Below are 25162 nucleotides of genomic sequence, written 5' to 3' on the forward strand. Positions count from 1 at the left end.
AGAGCCCGATCATATGTACTTGGTTCAAAGTTACGAACTATGAACCGAATGTTAGAGTCCAATCCACGAATGAATTGCTCCATCTTGGCCTGCTCAGATAACCCTAACTGCTGTGCTAAAGTAATAACCTTACCGGAAAACTGAAGCACTGGGAATCCGTTCTGTCTGAGTCCATAGAACTCGTCTTTCAGACCGGTCATGTACTGGGGCGGGAGAAATCTGGTCTTCAGGTCATGGACAAAGATGTCCCAGTCAAAGGCTGTGACACCTGTGGCCTGGTCTGTATGAATACTAGACCAATGATGCCACCAAGTGACTGCCTCACCAGTGAGATGGGGAGCCGCTAAGTGGACTTTGTCTTGTGGGTCTGTGATCCTAGCTAATGGAAAATGAGCATTAAACTGATGAACAAATTGATTAACTGAAGAATGATCACACTTACCATCATACTTGCTGAAATTTGGTTGACTGCGAATGATGGTGGTTGATGCTGCTGCGGGCTGCTGGCTGGTGAAACCTATGACTGGGGAGACTGAGGAGAGCTGCTGATACCTCAAGTGTATGGCCTCCTTTTCCCGTTGGTGTTCGAGTAACATACGTTTGCGATCAAGCTCGCGTTGGTGTTCCCGAGCGGCGAGTTCAGCCTGACGCCGGTCTTCGTCGATCCTGCGTTGGGCTTCCTCATAGTCCCGTCTTTCTTCTTTTTCTCTTCTCCTTCGGGCCTCGTCCTCTCTCCTTTGTTGTTCCATCTGAAAGAAGAGGGAGATGTAGTCGGGTAGACTGGAGGTGTAGAAGGACGTGCTGCTGCTGCCTCCAAGAGTTGGAGACGCTCCATGAGTAGCTGGTTCTAAGCTCTAAGAAGAGCTATGGTGTCTGCTGTAGGCGGAAGAACGAGGTCTTCTTCGGGGGAGACGTCTTCCGGCTGATGAGTACTCTCTCCTGTAGACATGATGCTGAAGTCGGTGGTCGTGCCGGAACGCAATCTAACCATCCAAGGATGTCCCCACGCTAGGATACGGTGTGTGTGGACAATCTGAATCTGATACCAATGTGATATGCAGCGGAAGTCTTTGTATTGGGAGATCCTGTCACACAAATGCTCACACTGTCCTCTGTATCCTAAGTTTCGTGAGTTTAGCAATCCATTTCAATACTTCAAACTTTAAAGAGATGAGAGAGAGAGATATGAGAACTGTACACCAGATTGGGTCCCGAATTACCCATTGAAGGGCCCCCTATCCCGATAACGAGATAGTATTTGCTTTATTTCTTTAGAGAGAATGACTGTGGACTGTAGATAAGCCAAACGCAAGATCTCGGAGGATCGGAGAGTGGCTGATCTGTACACTGCTGTAGAAACACCTCGATGACTTGATCTCAAGCCTATGCACTCTTCCCAAGGGCATGAGGAAGGGCTGCACACCTGAGGCTGAGAGAAGAAGAAGGTGGACTGTTCTACACTATGTTAGAATGCTGAAAACACTTATGAATGCTGTGTTACCTTCACCAGATGACTGCTGCATGTATGGATGATGCACAGAAGGCTGGACACTGATGCAAACTGCAGATTCAGGGCTGGAAACTGCTGTAGACTGTTGATTCAGGGCTGGAAACTGCTGTGGACAGAAACGCAGGCCTGTAGGGGTGCTGAGGGACTGAAACGCAGAGGTTTTGGGGCTGCTGGACAGAAACTGCAGGGTACTGAGGCTGCTGGACAGAAACGCAGAGGTATTCTACTGCTGGACAGAAAAACGCAGGTTACTGCAGGCTGAATGCTGGCGTTGAACTGATGCTTGACAGTATGCTGAACTAGAGACTGTAGAGGACTGAATCAGGGCTGCTTTGATGCTGAAAACAGGCTGATTGGAGGCTGATAGCAGGCGCCTAGGGCTGTATGAAGCAAGGGGTTCTCAAGGGCTGGAGAAGCAAGCTTATGAGCTCCAAGGGCTGGATTACTCTAGGGCTGAGGGCAAGAATGCTCCTAGGGCTGAGGAGAAGAGCTCTTAGCACAATGAAGACTGAATGAGAAAATAGGCTCTAGGCAAGCCTATTTATACTAACTGGAGGTTGGTCATTTAATAAAGTTTATATTTATAAGTGCCCAATAATGCAAATAATGCTAAATAAATACTAATAAATATGGAAAAAATACCAGATAAATCCCAGTAAATTCCCTAAGGCTTCGGGGATGTTCTAAATGATGCACAGGCATATGAATGCATATTATGTAAGATGCAGAGTGCTTTCTGATGCAAACCCTAAGGCTTCTACTGACTCTACATGCATGAATGATTCTCTCCAAGTGGGTTAAGGGACTTGACTGACTGACTAACTGACCCGCTAAGGCTGAGGAATGACCTACGTAGCTCGTGCCTGACTTATCCTGGACTGAGGATGTACAATGGGGTCACGGCGTACAACAAATATCATCCTATTGGATTCTAAAACTGTACAACTGTTGCACTTCTGATGATGAGCCATCTTGTCACCATGCAATGAGTGCAGAGTGCATGTGACAATTGGAAACCTGTTCTTGATGGCGAGCTTGTTTAGAGCTTGATAATCCACGCACATGCGGAAAGATCCATCCTTCTTTTGCACAAGAAGTACGGGAGAACAAAAGGGTGAGGAGCTTGGCTTAACCAAACCCTTTTCTAAGAGCTCATTAACTTGCTTCATAATCTCCTCTTGTTGTGCAGCACTCACATGATATGCGGGTTTGTTAGGTGGGAAACTACCTCGCACAAGATCTATGCGATGAACCTCGGGCCTCTCAAGTGGTCATTGGCAAAACAATCTTTATATGCATTAAGAAAATTCAACCTATCTTGAGTCAATACATCCACATTCACATTACTTTGTTCAATTTTGTCACGAACAAAAACCAAGTACACGGAAGGACTCTTTTTCATCGCCTTATTAATTTGGATGTGAGAGACAACTGGGATAGAATCCCCTTCCTTGACAAGCATCAATGACATGCATGCGGCCTCTATGCATAAAGGTAATCCTGTTGATTTTATATTCTTTGCGGGGGCTCAAGCCTATGATGCCAAGGCTTGCCAAGTAATACATCACATCCATTGAGTGGGCAATCAAGAAATGCTCATGATCCAAATGACCCTGTATATGAATGCGCAACTTTCCAATAAGAGGCGTGACTTGCACCTCTTTGCCAACAAAAGCTGCCTCTGCTTCAATTTGGGGTCCCATGTCCCCAATCTCTATGCCCAAGGCGGCTGCCATCTGTGTAGAGATGAAATTATCTCTTACACAATCATCAAACATGAATAAGGCGGGCTGATCCTTGATTTGTCCCCAAGCTTTGCATACCACTCTCTTTGCCATCATGCTCAGTGGTACCCTGCACATCGGGTATGGCATGCACATTTGTCCTTGGTGGCTTGTCTTCATGCTTTTGCTTGCGGGTAGGGCATTGCCTAAACATGTGCTCTTTACTACCACAAGAAAACCATTTCCTCTCTTTGGCATATTGCTCCCTTTGCTCGGGGGTCAAGCCAAACTTGTTCTTCTTTGGTGCAATGTCTTTGGATGGGGTTCTTTCAGCTTTATCACCCTTTTGGGCTTCCAAAAAGCTCTTTTTAGGTGGCTGTCCACATTTTTGCAGGTTTGGGACAGCCCTCTCTTTGCCCTTAGAACCTCCCTGATCCTGCTTAATTTTAAGCACCAATTGCTCCATCGCAAGAGCAGATGCTATGAGCTGCTCAAGAGTGTGTTTCGGGTGCAATTGAATGCTCGAACGATAAGCTGGTTGCAATCTGGAGCGAAACTTCCTCTTCCTTTCATCTTCGGAGAGTTGCATAAAGGGAGTCACCTCAAGCAACACTTTCCAAAACTTATTGACATACTGTTGCACACGTTCATTATCTTTTTGCTCAAGTCTATCCCACTTTTGCGTGAGAGTTTTCCGCATTAGGAGGCAAAAATTGAGCATAAAATCTGTCCTTAAACTCTTTCCAAGTGCACATGGGGTCTTTGGTGGTCTTTTCAATGATCCACCAATGGGTGGCTGTCCCCTTCAAGAACATGCTTGGATGATGAATTTTGGACTTCTCAGTGAAGTCCTCATCACTAAAAGCAATGTCAAACTGTGCCACAAAAGCTAGCAACTTAGAGGCATCATACTCTCCATGAAAGACATCAAATTTCACGAACTTGTCCCCTGCCTTCAACTCCTTGAGATTTTTGGGAGTGGATACATGTTCCTCTCTCTTTCTCTTCCCCTTATCCAACAGGGCAAACCCTCTCTGCATGGGCTTTATGGGCAACCAAAGATGTTTCAAGAGGCACGGTGGCATGTGCATTATGAATCTATGGCCCCAATGCATGTGACCTCCCCAAATGATGCAATGTCTCACCACGAGACAACTCAATGGGCAAAGTCTTTTGGCTTGCATGCCGACCACTCTCTCCATGATATACATTCTTTGAATCCACAAGGCCATCATGTCGCCCACTAGCTCCAACATGCACATACTTGTTGCCTCTTGTCCCATGAGGAGTAGATACATGGCGAGAAATGACTGATACATCTTCTTTGTGTATAAAAGACCTTAACCGTTGAGATGCTGGGTCTCCCTACTTCAAACGAGGTGGATTCTTGAATATTAACTCTCCATCCTCTCCTTCTTTGAGATCACCCTTGCGGATGGGATAGGAGAGTGCCAACTCCCTTGGCTTCTTGCCCACTTCACGAGCCATGGACTCAAAGGTCATATCCACCATAGCATCAGGTTTCCTTGCTTCAATGACACTTTGTACATGGGGATCTTCATGCACAAATTTCAGCTCTTGCTCCTTTGTTTGCAAAAGCTTCTTCATGTGCTCCAATTAAGCCCTCACTGCATTGGGCTCATCCTCATGCCTAGGCTCTTTTCCCCGGGATGGCTGTTCCATGAATGCACTGCCATAACCTCTCTCAAGAGGCTTGTGCCTTCCAAGCAATGCATCGGAATCACAAGAAGCACTTGATTGACCTCTCGAATTTGGCACCTCCAAAGGATTGCCTTGGCTGTCCATTGAGTCAAGTGTCTGTGTATGCTTCCAATCTCAAAACACCATGTCTCTTCTTGAGAAAGAGAGACGACCGGGCTCTGATACCAATGTAACCGCTCCCTACAGGAGACCTACAAATCGGAAGACAAAATACACCTTTTTAGATCACTTAATTATTACCAACAATGGACACTATTAACAACATTAAAACTGAAAATGTCCAAGAACACTTGACACCATCACTGGGGCCGAAAAGGGCCGCCCCCATCCCCCCTCCCCCCCCCCCCCCCCCCCCCCCCCCTCAATACAGTTTGTATTTCTTGGAGTATTTATATGTACAAGTGTTCATGGGCCTCATGGCCAAATTCTTCCATAACATGGAGTGAGAACAACTGAAATACAATAAGATTTTGTCGATGAAGAATCAATTGTCGTAGTAGTCCAAATCACAAGCAGTTCCCCACCTTCACTGGGTGAACACCTGCCCTCACAGGTCTTCCGGGACCGTGCACCAACAGGCACGCTCGTACTAACGCCTGGCAAGGTGAAGCACCGCGGTGGGAGAAATACCAGGTGCTCCCAAGTCAGCTTTGCTCCCTGTTTTTCCTCATGACCACAAGACCTTCACTAGCTCCTCTAAAGGTGAGGGCGCGGTCAGGGCAATCATGGAAAAAATCACTATCCTGATGGCCTACTAAGGTGTAGGCAGCTAGAGGTGAAGCTTGCCTACACAAAGCTTGTAAAAACAACATTTAACTTTAATTTTTATCTGAATTTGAAATAAAATATAGAAACCAATACCTGGCAAAAGTTTTAATTCAAATCTCAGCAGAGTAGATCATTCCCTTTTTGTGTACTCCTAATTGGTGAAAGCCGCAGATACAAACAAGTACAACTGATACAGCAAGTACAGCCGGTACTATGGTACAAATGCAAGTACAGTAAGTACTGATGGTGCAGATGCAAGTACAATAAGTACAGCTCTGCAAGTACAATTTAGCAAGTACAGATACATGTACAACAAGCCGGTAAAACTCTGCAGGCAGGTACAAATGCAAGTACAGCAGGCAGGTGCAGCTCTGCATGCAGGTACTGTAGGTGGGTACAGCTCTGCAGGCAAGTACAAATGCAGGTACAGCAGGCGGGTGCAGCTCTGCAAGCAGATACAGATGCTGGTACAGCAGGCGGGTGCAGCTCTGCAAGCAAGTACAGATGCTGGTACAGCAAGCGGGTGTAGCACAGGAGGCGGGTACCAAAAACAGTAGCCCAAAAATCAACTTTTTTTCCCAAATTCTGTAGTCGCCTCCCTTTTATCAACCACCCCCCTCAATACCTTCCACGTGTGGGGAAAGAGAAGTTGCCCATGCAATAGATGCTTTAAGTATTATTAAACTTTAATCAAAGGTTAGCTCATGGGCACCACACTAGAAAGTGTCCGAAAAAAAATTTAAATGTGTGTGAACAACCAACCTTATAAACATTAAGATTTACATGACTTTATGAATTTTACGTTTGAAAAGGCCAACAAAGGCAATACTTACCACCTATTCACACGCCACAACTCCTCGTCAACAGACACCACACCCATGGTACACTGGGGGCGTCCCCGCCGTCCAATGTACTGGCACGTCATAGCAAGCAAACACACGAAAACAAGTCATGCAAAAACAAGTTTATGCATACAAACATAAATGCATGTGCACATGTAATGGACGAAATCTCCCTTTCATGAAACTTGTATAAGGATTTCTTGTCGAGCACAAAACTAGCGCGACAGAAATGTGAATTCCTGGTTTTCCTATGGAGTGATAGTCCCATAGGCAAAACACACATCCTGGCACGGCCCTTCCTATGTAGTGACAATCCCATAGACAAGGTCGGCACAAATATCAATCCTACTATGGAGTGACAATCCCATGGATAAGACGCAATCCTGGTCATACACGGGTGGCATCAAACATGCTCCCGTCCATATGGCACAATACTGGTCACACACAGGTGACACAAAACTGGTTCCCGTCCATGTGACACAAGATAACTGACCCTTTCACATGGGGCACTGGCCAAGCCACATGTGAACATGATATAAATCTAGCCACTCTATGGAGTGACAATCCCATAGAAGTGGCTCCAAAAATGGAGATGAACCAAATGGTGACACATCTTATAATGTTTCAACTGCTCAGACCATGGGTTCGAAATCAGACAATGCCTTTTCCTAGAGTGAGAATGTAAAACTCTTGGCGCCCTGCTGGGCAGCATGGTTAAAAAAACTTGGCATAGGTCTAATCTAATCACAATCCAAATAGAAAGGTCTCAAGCTAGCTCAATTGCAACTTGATAGGTAGTTGCTTCACTCTGTTGGCAAGCACAGCCACTGACTTTCCATCTTTCCATCTAATGACATTGTAATTTTCCTTGAGTTTTGCTGAGTTATTGTTGTATTCTGCAACATTTATCGTCAACTACAACATCATCTAGAAACTCTGAATGTCTTGTGGAGCTAAAAGCGTTGTTGTTATTATGAGCGAGTCTACAGACTCTCCACCACCTTTAGGGTGGTATGTTCAATCCAAGGGTCCCATCCAAGTTTCAAACTCAAGAGTGTTTCTGCTTTGCTTAGCATCCAAAATCCATGCTCAAAACAATGAAAATTGGTGTAAATGGACAAGAAAGGTGTTGAAAAAGCTAAGAAGAATGCTGGGGAGAGGGTGAGCTTGATTGAGCTCCTTGCAAGCTTTCTTCTTCACACACACAAAAGAGTAGACAAGCACACAAGAGAAAGATGGATGGTGGAATTTTCTTCTTCTTCTTCACTTCTCTATAACCATAACAAAAAGACGAGAGTACATACTATAAGGAAAAGTACTATCCTACTAAAATATACGAGGTCGGTCCATAGTGTGAACCTGACTATATAAGCTAGCACTATAACTATGGCATAACTCTAGTGAACCAAAGTGGCTGTCACACAGTCTGTAACGCACTAGCGGCATATCAACCATAATCTCACCAACCATGCCATTGGTGTAAGTGCCGAGCTATCGTCCTAGCATGTCATCCATATCCGCACTAGTTAAGCTCGATATCTCAACATTCTCTCTGAAGCTCAACTCCATACCCTACACTCCAAGTAAGCTCCTGAACCTGTGGAGCTTCTTTGTACCCGATGCCTTCATGAAGATGTCAGCTACTTGATCCTTTGTGCTGATATATACCAAATCCACATCACCTGCTAGAACCTTCTCCTCACAAAATGATAATGCACCTCAATGTGCTTCGTTAACATGATACTATTGGGTTATTGGCCAATTGTATACTACTCATGTTGTCACAATAAATGACAACAGCCCTATCCATGGGCTCATCCATATCTGTAAGTAGCTTTTGTAACCAAGCTACCTCATATGTTGCCATAGCGGCACCCATGTACTCAACCTCCGTACTTGACAAAGCAAATATAGACTACTTCTTGCTACTCTAGCTAATAACAACACTCCCAAAAGAAAATATAAATCCACTAGTAGATCTCCTATCTGAGACACTACGAACCCAATCTGCATTGCATCTGTGTACTCACGTACCTAGACCTATATCCCAGCCTCGTAAAAAAGTCTGTAATGTACTATGGACTCTATGTACCAGAGTATTCTCCTATCCACATCTTAGTGTGGCTTCCTTAGGGCTTGCATAAACTAGCTCACCATTCCAATAACATAGCTCAAATCTAGCCTCGTGATAGTCATGTAGATCAAACTTCCTACTAGATTGGTTTACAACCTATCGTCCCAAAGCATATGAGCTCTACAAAAGCCAAATCCATATCTTGTAATCTAATCATTTCTATCTATCTATCTATCTATATATATATATATATATATATATATATATATATATATATATATATATATATATATATATATATATCCAAGAACATGTCCAAATTCACCTTTTAGGAACATACGTTATACACTCATGGTAGTCAACCCACCAGACTATATAACTATCAAGTCCATTATGCATAGTATGGAGTAGATACTACGACATCCCCACTAACGTCATCAGTGCCCAAATCTTTCATTTCAAACTTCTTCTTAAGAAGCATCTTCACCTCATGAATATCATCATCACTCTCACTTGTGACAATCAAGTCATCAACATAAATGAACATTAGCACAATGTCCAAATCTTTCATCGCAGGTCATCCAAATCTTTCATTTCAAACTTCTTCTTAAGAAGCATCTTCACCTCATGAATATCATCATCACTCTCACTTGTGACAATCAAGTCATCAACATAAATGAACATTACCACAATCCCCCTGTCAGTCTTTCTCATACAGAGTGAGAACTCAGCTTTGGATATCTAGAATCCAATAGTGACAAGATACTCTTCTATCTTGTCTAACCATGCTCTAGGTGCCTGCTTCAAGCCACACAAGGCTTTGCGCAACATACAAACAAAAACGAAGTGTGCATGATACTCGTATCCTAGTGACTGCACCATTTACACCTCCTCATGTAAATCACCATGTAGAAATGCATTCTTTACATCTATCTTATGTAAAGACCATCCTTAGCTCCAACCATTGCAATGACTACACTCATGGTTCCCATCCTAGCAACCAAGCTAAATGTCTTCTCATAGTCAATGCCATATGTCTGTGCATATCTCTTGGCAACCAATCTTACCTTGTGCTTCACTTTGAAAACCCACTTACATCCAATTGCCTTCTTCTCCTTAGGCAAAGACACCAAATCCCATATCATATTTGCATCTAATGTAGCCATCTATTCATCCATGGCATCTTCCCAATGCTTATGTCCTAAGTGCCTCCTCAAAACATGTGGTGAATAGCTTTGACCATATATGCATAATGATGAGTTGTATACCCATTCTACCTCAACTTGTCAACCGGATATCTAACCTCGGTTGACCTGCGCACCTAGATCACTGCTATGTGTTCTCAATCTTTCTTGTGCTCTTCGTACACCAAGTGTAACAACAGTTGCAGGATCCCAAACTCCTCATCAAGGCTCTATTCTGAGCCACTAGACTTTCCATCAACAAAGGAGTGACCTGCTGAAACATCAAGCATTATAAAAGATTCATCTACCTTCTCTTTTCCCTTGCATGATACATGTGAACTTGCTGAATTTTCAGCACCTGTAGTACTAGCATGTGATATATCGCTCTCTGGACCTTCCTGTTGACCCCCTTTATAGCCGAGGAGCTGGCGGAGACTATGATGCCACTACCTAGGAGTAAATGCCCGGGGCTTCCAATCTCCTTATTTCTCCGACATTGGGATCTCATGGAAGGCAGCCTTAGAGCTGCCTTCAATGAGATAATGGTTACAGGAGCCATGCCGGAGAGGTTGTCAGAGGGATTGATTCATTTGCTTCCCAAGGAGGGTAGTGACAGATTGCAGATTCAGCAATGGAGACCTATTACCCTTCTAGGGACTGCCTACAAAATTCTGGCCAAGGCCATCAGCCGGCGACTACAGCCCTTCCTTCCTGACTTGATATATGGATAATGGTACACAGACGGGTTTCGTTTAGGATCAAAGCATTCTGGACAGCCACTTCACTTTCTAGGAGGTGACCACTTCGGCCAAGATGCATCAGCAAGGTCTTATTGTTCTCCTTCTTGATTTCAAGAAAGCATACGATAGAGTAGATTAGGGCTTTCTAGAGGGAACGATGGGCATAATGGGATATCTGAGGAGTGGGTCCAAGGTGTTTTGGGACACACAGCCAGGTTCTTATTTAGGGAGCCATATGCGACAGATTTTTTCTTTCTCACTCGGTCCGATAGGGCTGCCCTCTAGCACCTTATCTCTTCATGTTTACAGCCGAGGCTATGAGGAGTTTTCTCTCTGACCAAAAGACCAAGCTCCAAGGACTGTCTTCCCATCCACATGCAGGAGGAGCTGCTTGATTCCGAGTTCGCCGATGACACAACAGCATACCTGTCTGGGGAGATGAGGGGAACCTCGAGAGATTCGCCCGGACAATGGAATCTTCTGTCATTCATCCGGAGCGCAAATCAACTAGCACAAGTCGTGTGGTTTTGGGGTTGGCTCATCACCCACCCAGACTTTGCGTCCAATTGAGGCTTTTCACTGGATCTCGAGAGGCACTCCAATTCGTTATCTTGGATGCCAAGTGGGCATTGATATCTCCCCTGAGCAACAGCTAGCCCCTCTTCTTATGAGCACTCGAAAGAAGCTGCTATACTGGAGTTCAGCTGGGCTTTCTTTAGCTGGATGGGTGGTTGTGGCAAACCAAGTTCTTCTTGCCACCATGTGGTACATCACCTCCCGCCGGGCCTTCTCCCGAGCTTGTATTCGTCACGTTCAGCAATTGAGCTGTAGCTTTCTATGGGCTGGCAACAACGGGAGGCCTACCCAGGCCAAGGTGGCCTGGAGAGTTATCACTCAGCCGTGATACAGAGAGGGCCTAGGTATCATCGACCCCTCCATTCAAAGCCATGCCCTTTTGGGTAAGTTGATTGTTTGAGGCCTTCTTCCGGGTGGCAGGTCTTAGAAGGACTTCCTCCTAACTAGGATCTCTGTCTACACTCCGATTCTAGGAGGCCCTTGGCCTCAGAGCACAAGATGGATTTTCATGGAGATGCGGGCTCGTGGCTTTAGCCCAACATTTGAGGACAGATTTGCAGCCAATCTCTTGTGTGCTTGGGATCATCTCAGGCCGGCCCTTCAACAGTCAACTCTAAAAGCCTTTGAGGAGCGTCTCCGACAGCCTTTGATCTGAAGCCCCCTAGTCCGTCTGCATAGTGGTCACATGCTTGGGGCTCGTCCGCACGTATCATGCAGAGCTTTGAGCACGGGTCCCGTTGGGTCATTTGGAGATTGGCTTACATTTAGACAGTTCCCCCCACAGGCCCAAGAGAGGGGCCTTATTGGGATCCACGGCACAAAATAGACTTTATAGCATCCCAATGTGCTTTGCCAGGGTTGGACATAAAACGACTGACTACTCCCACTGAATGAGCAATGTCTGGCCGTGTAGCAACCATAGCATACATAAGAGATCCACAAGCAGAAGCATAAGGGATCCCACGCATAGTACTGGCTGCATCATCATCTTTTGGGCAATCATCCTTGGATAGTTTAACATAGGGCTGCAATGGAGCACCCAAAGGCTTAGAATCAGCCATGTTAAATCTATCAAGGACTTTCTGGATATACTTCTCTTGCGAGAGGAAAAGCAACTTCTGTGCTCTGTCCCGTCTAATCCGAAGACCCAAAATATGTTCAGCTGAACCCAAGTCCTTCATAGCAAAAGCTGACTTCAGCTGGTCCTTAAGAGCTTCCAAAACGCTCTTATTCTTCCCGGCAAGAAGCATGTCATCAACATACAGCACAAGTATCACTGGGCTGCCATCTGCATCAGTTTTAGTATACAAGCAATGATCTGCATGGCTACGATTAAACTTTTGGTTAAGCATGAAAGCATCAAACTTTTTGTACCACTGCCTCGGGGCTTGTTTCAGCCCATAGAGACTACGCTTCAGCTTACAAACCAGATGTTCTTTGCCAGGAATGACAAAGCCTTCAGGCTGCTTCATATACAGCTCTTCATCTAAATCACCATGTAAGAAAGCTGTCTTTACATCCATCTGATACAGTTCTAAATCCAAAACAGCAGTGAGAGCAAACAAAACACGAAGGGTGGTCATTTTGACCACAGGAGAGAAGACCTCCTGAAAATCAATCCCTTCCTTCTGAGCATAGCCCTTAGCAACAAGGCGGGCTTTATACTTAGGCTGGCCGTCAACTGTCTTGACTTTGTACACCCACTTGTTAGGAATAGCCTTCCTTCCTTTGGGCAACTCAACCAAGTCCCAAGTGTCATTTGCATGTAGAGACTTAATCTCCTCCTGCATAGCATGCTCCCACTTGTTTCGGAGTTCACAAGACTTAGCCTCTTTGAAAGTAAGAGGCTCACCCTCATCTGTAAGCAAAACATGTTGTAAAGAGGGATCAAAACGCTGAGGTTCCCTACGAAAACGAGTAGACCTCCGTACCCAATGATCATTGGCTGGTTGGGGGTCAATATCGGGAGGAATCATAATTTCAGCATCAAAAGGCTGCGGGTTTTCACGAACAGCCTGATTTTCAGCATATAGGGGTTGCTGCCCTACACCTCCAGGAGCATGAAGCGGCTGTCCAACCTCTTCTGGCTCAAATATCACGGACTCATTATGTTCAGCCCTTTGTGAAGCATCCTGGGGCTCATTTTCAGCATCAATGGGTGGCTGCCCTTGCTGAAATTTGACCTTTTTCTGATCACCATGAGAGGCACAAACATTACGGAGCAGCTTTGCCTCATAAAATACAACATCCCGGCTGCGAACCACTTTGTTGGTTGATGGCAACCACACACGGTAGCCCATCTCACCTTCATCACCGTAGCCAACGAAGGTGCCCTTCTCGGACTTAGCATCAAGCTTGTTCCGGTCTTCCTTGCGGATATGCACATATGCATCACAACCAAAGATGCGTAAGTGGTCATATGAGGACGGTTTGCCAGACCAAACCTCCTCAGGGATTCCACCTTTCAAAGCTGTGTGTGGAGATCGATTGCAAACATGAACTGCAGTTTTCAAGGCTTCTCCCCAAAAATCCTGAGAGAGATTAGCTGTGGACAGCATGCATCGAATTCTTTCACACAGTGTACGATTATACCTTTCAGCCACACCATTTGAAGAGGGGCTATAAGGGGGTGTAAGTTCCCTCTTAATGCCATTATCATCACAAAATTTCTGAAATTTAGTACTAACAAACTCACCCCCATTGTCAGTGCGTAAGCATTTAATCTTCACTCCAGTTTGAGTATGAACAAATGCATAAAACTTTTGAAAAGCAGCAAAAGCATCATCCTTAGATTTCAACAAAGTGATCCATACTTTTCGTGAGTGATCATCCACAAAAGACACAAAGTACTTTGAACCACCTTTAGATTTAATGGGCATGCTGCATATGTCAGAGTGGACCAAGTCCAACTTTTCAGCCTTGCGAGAGGCACGAGAGGAGTAAGAACTCCTATTCTGTTTCCCATACAAGCAATCATTACAAAAATCAAGCTTGCTTCCTTTTGCATCAAACTTGTTCAAGGAGGACAAAATGGAGAGACCCTTATGGCTCATGTGGCCAAGTCTCTTATGCCAAAGCTCCATGTGGGAGCGTACCTCTGCAAAAGCAATAAACTTACCAGACAAAGCCTGACCATGAAGGCTATATAATGTTCCTTTCTTGCATCCTTTTGAAATCAGTCTTGTGCCTTTGGTCAATTTCCATGTGCCATTTCCAAATATGGCCGTGTATCCCAAGGCATCAAGCTGGCCCACAGACAGGAGACTGGTTTTCAAACCAGGCACATACCTCACATTTGGCAGCACAAACTCACTACCATCCTGCAAAGTCAAATTCACGGTGCCCATACCTTCAATATTGCAAGCATGATCATTCCCCAAGAACACCTTTCCTCGGGAGCCTGCAGTGAAAGTTGCAAAACACTCCTTGATAGGAGTTACATGAAAAGAGGCACCCGTGTCAATAATCCAAGTCTGTGAAAGCACATCAGATTCATACATCAAGGCATGAATAACATCTGGTTCTTTGACATGCAAGTTATGAACATCAAGAGCATTAGCAGAAAAAACACATAGCACATCATCTGAGTCAGACAGTTCCTCTATGACAACACCAGAGGCCACATTGGCCTTGCTCTTGTCCTTTTCGAACTCTTCTGCTTTGCTGGAATTACTCTCTTTTTCCTTCTTTTTGTCATTTGAATGACTGGATTTCTTCTTCCGGTCTTGCTCCATCTTGTAAAACTTGCAATCTGGCTTCTTGTGGCCTTTACGACCACACTGGTAGCATGTAACATCAGATTGCTGGCCCTTGCTCTTGCTTCTACCCTTTGAATTGGTAGTAGTATTTCCCCGCTTGGTCGTCCTCCCTCGTGAGACATTTGCAGAACCGCTAGTCTCTGAGGTCTTCCTCCGGATATCTTCATTGAGAATAGCACCCCTGACTCCATCAAAAGTTAGGTTGGGATTTGTCCCAAGTGACACCACAAGTGTTTCCCAAGAGTCAGGCAAAGTAGTGAGCAAAAAGATAGCTTTCAACTTATCATCAAAAGCAGGCAATCCAGAATCCTGCATCTGATTAAGCACCCCTGTGAAAGTAGTAATATGCTCCACTGCATTCTTAGAATCATCAAGTTGCATATTCATGAGTTTCCTAATGAGATGTACCTGGTTCACTGGCGTGGTGATCTCATAGGTGCTTCTCAGCTTCTCCCAAACGGCATAGGCTGTTGTCAGCCCTTTGAGGTCTACAAGAACCTCATCAGCAACAGCCATCTGGAGATAGGCAACGGCCTTTCTGTTCAGGATTCCCCATTCATCATCTGTCATAGCAGCGGGTTTGAACTGCTCAAGTGCAGTATCACATTCCCGCAGATAGAGGATATTCTGAATCCTCACCTTCCAAAGATCAAACCCAGTGCCTGCAAACTTCTTAATCTCTAGTAGACCCTTAAGATCACTTGTAGACGCCATGACTTATCAAACTGACACTTCAGAAAGTAAGCAATAGCAAGATGTTATGTACCAGATATGGGTTGAATGTAGGATGCTCGTAGATTGATGAAACAACTTCAAGTGAAGGAGACGGCGGAAGAGTATCACCGAATGTCGATGTAAACCCGAGGGGCAGTATGTTGCTGTCTTTTGAGGGTTGCTCGAAGATCCTGGCTGCTGGAGGCGACGTCGGCTGCTGCTAGTGGCCGTGGGGCTGCTGGCTGCAGCCCGGACTGCTTGCTGGTGGCCTTGGGGCTGCTGGCTGCAGCGTTGGCTGCTGCTGGTGGTCGTGGGGCTGCTGGCTGCAGCCCTAGCTGCTGCTGGTGGTCGTGGGGCTGCTGGCAGCAGCGTTGGCTGCTGCTGATGGCAGCCGTACAGAAGGCAGAGAACAAGGCAGCAAAACGCTGCTGATTGCAGCAGCGCAGCAGCAGAAACGCAGCAAAGGGGGGCAGCAAGGGAGAGGAAAAACGCAGCAGAAGGGCAGCAGGGGTGGAGCAGAAAACGCAGGAGAGGGAAGAGCAAGAAAAACAGCAAAACAGTCTCCTGCGTCAAAAAAAAAAAAAGAGAGCAGCACTCTAAAAAAAAAACGCACCAGATTGATGATAGAAGGGAGGTGTTTGACGCGAAAAACGCAGACGATCCCGTAGTCAATTGGTGGAAGACACCTCTAACTCCATAGCTTCTGCATACAGCTTCCCTCCATGGCTCTGATACCAGTTGTTGGAGGAGAATGACTCAAACACAAGAGCTTGCAGCCAAGGAAGTGCAGAGGAGATAGAGAAGAGTGAGAGTGAGAGAGAGAGAGAGAACTCACACAATGCTCAAGAATATCTTGATTGTCTTGATGAGGCTCAAGGGAGACCTCGTATTTATAGTGATACAAGGGTATGGGCGGACGCCCAACTTATGGGGCGCCCGGCGGACCAAATACAAAGAATGCCATTACAAGGCCCAAATGGGGGCCAAATGTACAAGTAAATATATGGCCGCGAAGCTCTCGAAAAGAGCTACGCGATGATCAAGGTCCGGAGGCGAAACTGGGACTTTATACCTGGGACTTTATACCCAACATGGTGAACACGCCTAGCCACATTAGGGGGGTCGGGTCTAGAATGGGAGTCAGCCACTCCGGAGGAATAGCTGAGTCAATGTTGATGCTCGGCCTATCTCTACCCCGGATCCCTGTCAGGCCTCTCTCCTACTCCTCCTGAGGTAACTACCTGTGTGCAACCCAATCTCCAAGAGACCTGGCTGGTCCCATGCTCAAGGCGCCCCAAGATATGTGCGGTCAGGCCCCTAGCATGTGGCCACTGGGTAAACGGATCAGGGGTTTCCAAATCAAAGGCTGCTGAAGCTGCTCCTTTGAGGCCACTGGAACAATCTATCTGAGGGTTGGCCTGAGACGATCCCAAGCACGAAGTAGACTGGCTGCGAATTTGTCCTCAAAGGCAGGACTAAAACCACGGGCTCGCATCTCTGTGAAGATCCGTCTAGTACTCTGCGGCCACGGGCCCCCAAGGCTCGAAGTGTGGGCTGAAATTGTCAAAATACGCAGCGGAGATAATAACCAAATCTGAGACCACAAGAGCAAGTAGAGTGCAGAAAAACAGCACAAGAGAAGGAGAGAGATAGGCGTGTAACTCTCAGTCGGCCAGTGTAGGGATGCGCCGCCAGCCTCACGACTGGGTCCTTCCAATTGGCCAGCCAAGAAAAACATCCACGACCCCAACAGAGAAGGTCGGCCAGCTCCATGTGCAAATGAGTGCAGTCGGCCAGCTCTAGTTGATCCTGCCAGCAAATGGTAGCCACCCACACCACAGAAAAATGGGAAAAAAATAGGGGGAGTGAGGAAAAATGAGAAAACACCTATACAGGGCGGGCACACCCACAACAAAGGCCCTGGTGTCTGATAAAGACAGGAGATGACTTCTAACACCCCCTCTCAGATCCTGGCTGTGAAATCAACCCTAGGGAGCTGGAGTGCCGCCTGAGCATAGCCTGAGGTAGAGACTTCGTGATGAAGAGGTCCACCGCATTGTCCTCCGTCGAACAATAAAGTAGCAAGATGTCACCAGCCAAGATCTTCTCACGTACAAAGTGATACTGTATCTCTATGTGCTTGGTCCGGGCATGGAAGACCGGGTTCTGAGCAATAGCTATACAACTCTGGTTATCACACTGGATGACTATGGGCTCCTTTTGTGGAAACCCAATCTCGCCTAGCAACCTCCGCAGCCACACAACCTCGCAAGCAGCACCACAAGCAGCCCGGTACTCTGCCTCTGTCGAAGATAGGGCAATAGTTGGCTGCCTCTTACTGCTCCAAGAAACTGCTCCTGAGCCAAGGGTAAAACTGTAACCTAAAGTGGATCTCCTGCGAGGCATCAACTAGCTCACAAGGATCATTAACAGTTAACTTTGTGTTCGGGTCCATCGGCGAAGTAATAGGCTTGCAGTTCTCCATCCCAAAGGCCTCAAGCAACTCATGAACATACCGCTGCTGAGAGACAAAAAACCCCTCTAGGTCTGCCAGATCTCCAATCCCAAAAAGAAGTGGAGTAAGCCTAGGTCGGTCATCTCAAACTCCTTTGACAAGGCAGCCTTCATCACGCCAATGTGCTCCACATGATGAGAATGAGATCATCCACATAAAGGATGATAATCGTAACCATGCTGCATTCCTGAAAGAGATACAGGTTGGGATCTGCAACCGATCTTTGAAAACCAGTCCGAACAAAGAAGGAATCAATCTTTTGATTCCAAGCCCTGGGAGCCTGCTTAAGACCATACAAGGCCTTACGTAACCTGCAAACCATCCCTTCTGATCCTGGAACAACAAAGCCTGGAGGCTGCTCAACATACACCTCCTCCTGCAGGTCACCATTAAGGAACGCAGATTTTACATCCATTTGATACACTTGCCACCTCTGAAAAGAAGTAAGGGCAAGAACGGTCCGAATCGTGGTCATCCGTGCTGTCGGTGCAAAGGTATCCTCGTAGTCGATGCCTGGCCGCTGAGCATAACCTTTAGCCACAAGTCTAGCTTTGTGTTTGTCCACCGACCCATCTAACGCATATTTGGTCTTAAAGACCCATTTGACACCAATGACTGACCGTTTCGACGGCCTCGGTACCAACTCCCATGTTTTGTTCTTCTCGATGGCATCAAGTTCCACCTGCATGGCTTTCCTCCAAGTATCCTGTGAAAGGACTTCCTTTACGGAAGTGGGCTCCTTGTCCCGCATAATACGAGACATCAAAGCATAGTTTACCTGAAGAAGCTCCGCTGTATTGCTTTTGTCGCAGACTCTGTGTGATCTTCGAGGGCCGTCCTCTGTGGTCCACTCGGAGGGTAGCTCCGTGACACCTGACACCCGAAGGGTGTCCAACAACCACCTGGGTACTCGAACAGATCATGGAGCCTCCTGCTGTTGCGGGGGCTCTACTCCAGCTGCGGGCTCAACCTCCTGTACTGACTGAGGTGGATCAACTGGAACAATAGTCTGGGAATCATCATCAGACTCTTCTGGATCTCCAAGAAGTGGCGGCTCCTCGACAGTGGATACTGGAACATGCTCATCAAAGACCACATCCCGGCTGACAACAATCTCATTCCTATCTGGATAATACAATCTGTATCCCTTGGAAAGAGAATTATACCCCACAAATATAAGCTTGCCGGATTTGGAGTCAAGCTTCCCCCTCTACTTCTTCGGAATATGTACATACGCATCACTCCCAAAAACACGGAAGTGCGAGACATCAAGTTTCCTGCCAAAATATGCCTCAAATGGAGTCGTATTAGGTACTGAAGTCGTTGGAGACCAGTTGAGGGTATGGACAGCCATTGCCACAGCCTCTCCCCAAAGTGGACGAGGAAGATCACGATGCTGCAGCATGGTCCTCGCCACCTCCACCACAGTCCTGTTTTTGCCTTCTACAACTCCATTCTCCGAAGGCGATCCTGTATTGGCCAGTTCCCTCTTGATGCCATGATCTGCACAAAATCTGAGAAATACATTCGAGGAGAATTCACCCCCTTTGTCAACCCTGAGAGTCTTTACCTGCAATCCAGACTCTTTTTCCACCATCACGTGCCAATCCTTGAACCGTGCAAAAGCTTGGTCCTTCTATGAAAGAAAGTAGACCCACGTGAATCTGGTACAGTCATCAACAAGCAGCATAAAATAGAGAGATCCTCCCACTGATGGTGTCTACTGAGGTCCACACAAGTCAGTGTGAATCAACTCCAATGGTTTTGAAGCCCGCCTGGAAGCCTGCTTCGGAAAGGATTCCCTGTGCTGCTTACCACGTATGCGAGAACTGCAACGTCCTTGCCTGCTGCCAACATCTAGCAAGCCAACCACCATCTGGTCCCGAAAAGCTCGCCGCAGTGCATCCACATTTAAGTGGCCAAAACGAAAGTGCCATAGATCTCCGACCTGAGAACCTGACAATGAGGAGAGTGCTGAGAGCTTGTAGATACCATTCTCCACACCGCCTTCCCAAACAACCTGGCCAGACTCACGGTCCCGTAGAGCAACTGAATGCTCCTCAAATTCCACCCGAACGCCAGTCTTGCATACTTCATGCACTGACAGAAGATGAAAACCAAGAGCAGGGACGTAAAGAACACGGGAGGCATGCTTCCCCCCTTGCCGTCGGGAATAATCTCCATCCGGTCCTCACTATGTATCGGAATAAGGGAGTTGTCGCCAATGAAAATGCGACCTAACTGCCGTATCAGATCCAAAAAGAAGTCACGGGACGGAGTCATGTGCCTAAAAGCACCACTGTCAAGAATCCATTCCCGGGTATCCTTTGCGGTGAAGCCAACTGCCTCCGCTCGAAGAAGACGATGAAGCATCAGAGTCCATCATCTCTAAGTGTACAAATGTAGGAGTCTTTGCAGCTAAGGCTCAAGAATCAGCACTCTTCCCAGTCCGCTTAGAAAACTTCCTCCAGTAGTGGCCTTTCTCGCCAAAATCATTGCAGGACCGCTCGGCCTTCAGTTTCTCTCGTTCTGTTTCAGGCTTCTTCTCAGAAGACTTCTCCAGTGAAGCCTTCCCTTTGCCCTTGTTATTCCGGCCTTTCGGCCATTGGCCAATTAAGGCATCCGAACCTCCATTGTGAGGCGGGTTCGTAAAACGTTCCTCCTGGTCTAGGACCATGGGCACAAGCTCCTCCCAGGTAATGGTGCTGAGCCTGCCACTAGTAAATCAAAGAGGAGTAGAAAGCGGAATACTCAGCAGGCACTGGGACAGCAAAGTAATGGCCATATCTTCAGATGATATCTCCTTCCCAGCCTGGAGGACTTCCTGCTGAAGCGCCTGCAACTTGTTAATGTGCTCCCGCATCGTCGACGACTTTGCAGGGTTCATAACCCGCATCTGCACTTCCAAGGAAATCCTCTTCATGGGCGATACCCTGTTATAAAGAGAAGCCAAGTGCTGCTATATGCCTCTGGCCAGCGTCATATGCTTTACGTGATTGATTACTTGTGGTGTGCAGTTGAGGAAAATAAATGACCGGACCCTGGCGTTGACACGATCCCACATCTGTGCCTGTGCCTCGCGGTCCTTCTTCATTGACAGTAACTCCCCTTCCTCCGCTTCCGGCCGTGGAACCCCGATAACAATGAAATCAGATAACAATGAAATCAGCAAGGTCATATGACTCCAGCACAACTCCATCATCACCTTCCATATGCCGTAATTGTTCCCGTCCAACTGACGGTCCACTGGGAACGTGGGGAGAGTTGGGATCTTCACATGCTTCTCAGCCATCTCTAACAAATCTGCCATCGCAGGGATGTAACTGAAAAAGGGTGGGTGGGTGGGAAAAAAAACCTTAAAGCTGCAAGTGGCTGTCCAGCAACTTAGCCCGCCTTCCTCTTGCAACTTCTCTTCCCGAACAGTCCCTAACAATCCACCAATCAACAACGTAACAATCCCCCTCTTGCTCAGAAAACTCCCAAGATCTTTCAAGAGCCTAGGGCTCTGATACCATGTCAAAATACGCAGCGAAGATGATAACCAAATCTGAGACCACAAGAGCAAGTAGAGTGCAAAGAAAACAGCACAAGAGAAGGAGAGATATAGGCGTGTAACTCTTCTCTATACACAAGATCCCACAATGAAAATTGAATACAATGAAGTGGGGGCAATGGGGCCTATTTATATGGCCCCATAACTGCAATCGGCCAGTGTAGGGATGCGCCGCTAGCCGCACGACTGGGTCCTTCCAGTCAGCCAGCCAAGAAAAACATCCACGACCCCAACAAAGCAAGTCGGCCAGCTCCATGTGCAAATGAGTGCAGTCGGCCAGTTCGAGTTGATCCTGCTAGCAAATGGTAGCCACCCACACCACGGAAAAATGGAAAAAAAAATGGGGAAAAAAAACGGGGACTGAGGAAAAATGAGAAAACACCTATACAAGGCGGGCACACCCACAACAGAGGCCCTGGTGTCTGATAAAGACAGGAGATGACTTCTAACAGACATCCGGGCCAAGAGGAAATCCTTCCAAGACTCACCACCAGGTTGGAGTCCTCTAACAATCAACTTGCCCAACAAGGCACGGCTCTGTATAGCTGGATCAATGGGTGGGCTAACCTGAAAGTCAGTATCCTTCACATGGGAGTCTAGTTATATCAAGGCGAGATTGGGAAGGAATTGATCACTCCAGCTTAATCTTATGTCTAAAAGGAGTCTTGTATGGAGTGTTTCCTAGTGGTATGGGACACTAGGATCTACTACATGCAAGGTTTCTCGATACATCTTTATTCCTATTTGGTGGATGTCTAGAGGAGATGCAACAGTTGATTTGAGAAATGAATTACGGGAAGGAAGAAAGAATGAGATTGTGGATTGGAGATGATCGGAGAGTCTGCTAAGGCTAACCTCTACATGTATTTTTATGATGAATTCTCCAAGTGGGTAAGAGGACTGACACATGCAAACTCTGTAAGGCTTTGGAGACTAATCTACGTAGCCCGTGCCTGACATGTCCCGGACTGGGGCTCGCAATGGGGTCACAGCATAGGACAAAATGTTCCTAAAAAGGGTAATCCTACTGTATAAATGTTGCACTAATGTAGAGCCAGTGTGTCACATAGCACTCCGCTGCACAGTGCATGTGACATTCCCCCCTTCTTAGATTGGTGGCAGCAAGTGCATGGCTTCTAAGAAGTCTGCAAGATGTTGGGGTTACTCTGCTTTATCGAGCCATATGGCTTCATGGGTGTACCACGGTCTTTAAACTTCGCGTAGAACTGTCTCTGTCTTCAACCGCATGCTTCCATCTATGGAGGAGAATCTGTTCAGGCTCTACGCATGCATGGTTGTAACATGCATAAGGTTGAGACTGAGACACGTGCTATCCTTCGATGCCCAAGATACTACAAGATCAGAGTCCAACAAAGGATTTCATCCTCTTTGCTGAGTCGGCTCTGTGGTATTTTTCTTGCATGAGATATCGAGACTTAGGGGGAAACTCGTGAGGGGGCAAAGAGAGCACAAGGACCAAGGGCAAATGCTCCTCCCAGCTTTTTTTCTAAAATGTTGGATAGCACCAAGCTAGACTGTCAGATAGTGAGAATGAGACACATGGACACCCAACCAGAGCACACCTTGAGAGACTTCTACCCCAGAGAGTTCTCATTATGCCCTCGAGACAATTATTTGCATGCGGAGACCCATAGAGTCCTACATACCCAGGATTCTTGGTCTCATAGACCCACTGGGTCTTTTGAAGATGTTAATATTATTCATTCTCTCTCTCTCTCTCTCTCTCTCTCTCTCTCTCTCTCTCTCTCTCTACTAGAGGAGTACTAAGTGGGCAGGCCTACTCCATCCTACGTGCCAAGCGCACCCCACCCAGAGCACTGAGGATCTCCACCACAGACAAACCCATGAGATTCTCTGACAACAGGACATGCCCTCACTATAGCCACATCTCCCATCAGGAGGCTTATGGAGTCATGTTTCAGTTTTCAGTTTTCACTTTCTTTTTTTAATTTTCCATGGCACTGTATACCCATGGTATCATTGTACGAGTCATTGTCTCATAGCTTCGGGTCCTTTGTAGACTTTAATATATCTCTCTCTCTCACACACACACACATATGCAGTCATCAGACAAGTCTACAAGGCCCCACCTCAAGATATACAGGAAGTCTTTGACCCTCTTGAAGCCATGCTTTATGAACCTTGTGAGCCACAAACACAATGATGGCAGGAACATTTGTCAAAAAGCCTTGCCTTGTGCGAAATCCAACTGCAGTTCCAAGACTGACTCGTCGCAGCCGCTTGCTATGATAGACTCGTATGGTCATCAGATCTAAAAGTGTAGTAGCTTGAGGACCACTGGGCTTCTCACTGATTTCTAAATCCACATCCTTTTGCAAACCATAAAAATATGACGTTCTATCTTCTGCACTGCCATGAAGCCTGTATGCTGCAGGCCACAAAAAATAAGCAGCACTATTTTCTGAATGTTGGGCATCAGAAGCCAAGGCTTGCAATGAAGGACTATCTGCTCTTGGTGACCTGTTACAAGAGAGAGAGATTTCAAGGTCCAAAACCGATCCTTCTGATACTGGGGGGACATCCATCTCTTCATGAGCCCTACAACAACAGAATTTGCTTGAATTTTTTAGAATAAATACCGGATTTCCAAGTATAAAAACTGAAATATTGGAAAATTATGACCACAATAAATGCAAGGTCAGTCTTGAAATAAGGACTTAATCCAATTAAAACCTCCACCATTACTCCACTTCCCAAGCTACCATGATGTAGGAGCAACATATCAAAAGGTGTCATATTGGCCACAATTTGCATCAAATTATACCATAATCTAGAGGCAGTATACTCCCCGCCCCCCTTTTTAAGGAAGCAAAAAACAGGTTTTAAATTTAAGTTCAAAAATGAGAATTGGGAGCTCCAAAAAAAGAAAAGCACACTTACCCATGTCCCTGTTCAATTGACTTGGCACTTGTCTCTTTGAAAGATTGGGGCTTGTGAGACTCTCTTGCTACATCAGAATCCATGGCTGCAACAGGTAAGCAATGAACTGTTGTGTGGGCCTGCTCTCCTTCCACGCAGTTAGCTTGATCACCCTCCATTTCTTTCCCCAAAAAGCACTCACCTTTTTTTCTTTCTTTCTTGTCAACCCAAGAAAACCCACTGGGTTTATGATGCTAAACCCACATGTTCTTTTGTACACTAAACCCGGATGTTCTTTTGTGTTTGTTAATGCTAAACCCACTTGTTCTTGTGTGTTTAGAACGCTTAACCCACTTGTTTAGCGCTCATCAGCTTGCAGAATCCAGCAACTGAGCGCAAATTTTGAGTGAAATGTGAGCCCGACTGGACCTAGATATGCTTTCTGTTGATCTGGTTGGAGAAAACCCTTTTGGCTTTTGTATTGATTTTCTAGCTTTATTTTCAAAGAGCTGTTAGGCGAGCTCTCTCTCTCTTCGCGCGCACACACAACCCAAGGCAAGCCTCTGATGTCAGCTTGAGAC

At 46.3% G+C, this 25162-nt stretch overlaps 1 protein-coding gene across 2 annotated transcripts in view; it reads right to left on the reverse strand.

The window, feature by feature from the left end:
* LOC147607642 (protein NARROW LEAF 1-like) overlaps window positions 1–25162 on the reverse strand; it is a 51314-nt gene that overhangs the window by 25881 nt on the left and 271 nt on the right. For both annotated transcript variants that reach the window (XM_086790432.1, XM_086790431.1), the window contains exons 1-2: window positions 24603–25162; window positions 23792–24260 (exon numbers count right to left, since the gene is read on the reverse strand). The exon at window positions 24603–25162 is cut by the window's right edge and continues 271 nt beyond it. In XM_086790432.1, coding sequence (XP_086646558.1) covers window positions 23792–24260; window positions 24603–24760 — 627 coding nt within the window. In that variant the 5' untranslated portion in view covers window positions 24761–25162. The remainder of the gene's footprint in view (window positions 1–23791; window positions 24261–24602) is intronic.

Source organism: Cibotium barometz, chromosome 55 (genome assembly GCF_041138505.1).
Source record: "Cibotium barometz isolate CiBa-2024 chromosome 55, ASM4113850v1, whole genome shotgun sequence".
NCBI classification, from domain to species: domain Eukaryota; kingdom Viridiplantae; phylum Streptophyta; class Polypodiopsida; order Cyatheales; family Cibotiaceae; genus Cibotium; species Cibotium barometz.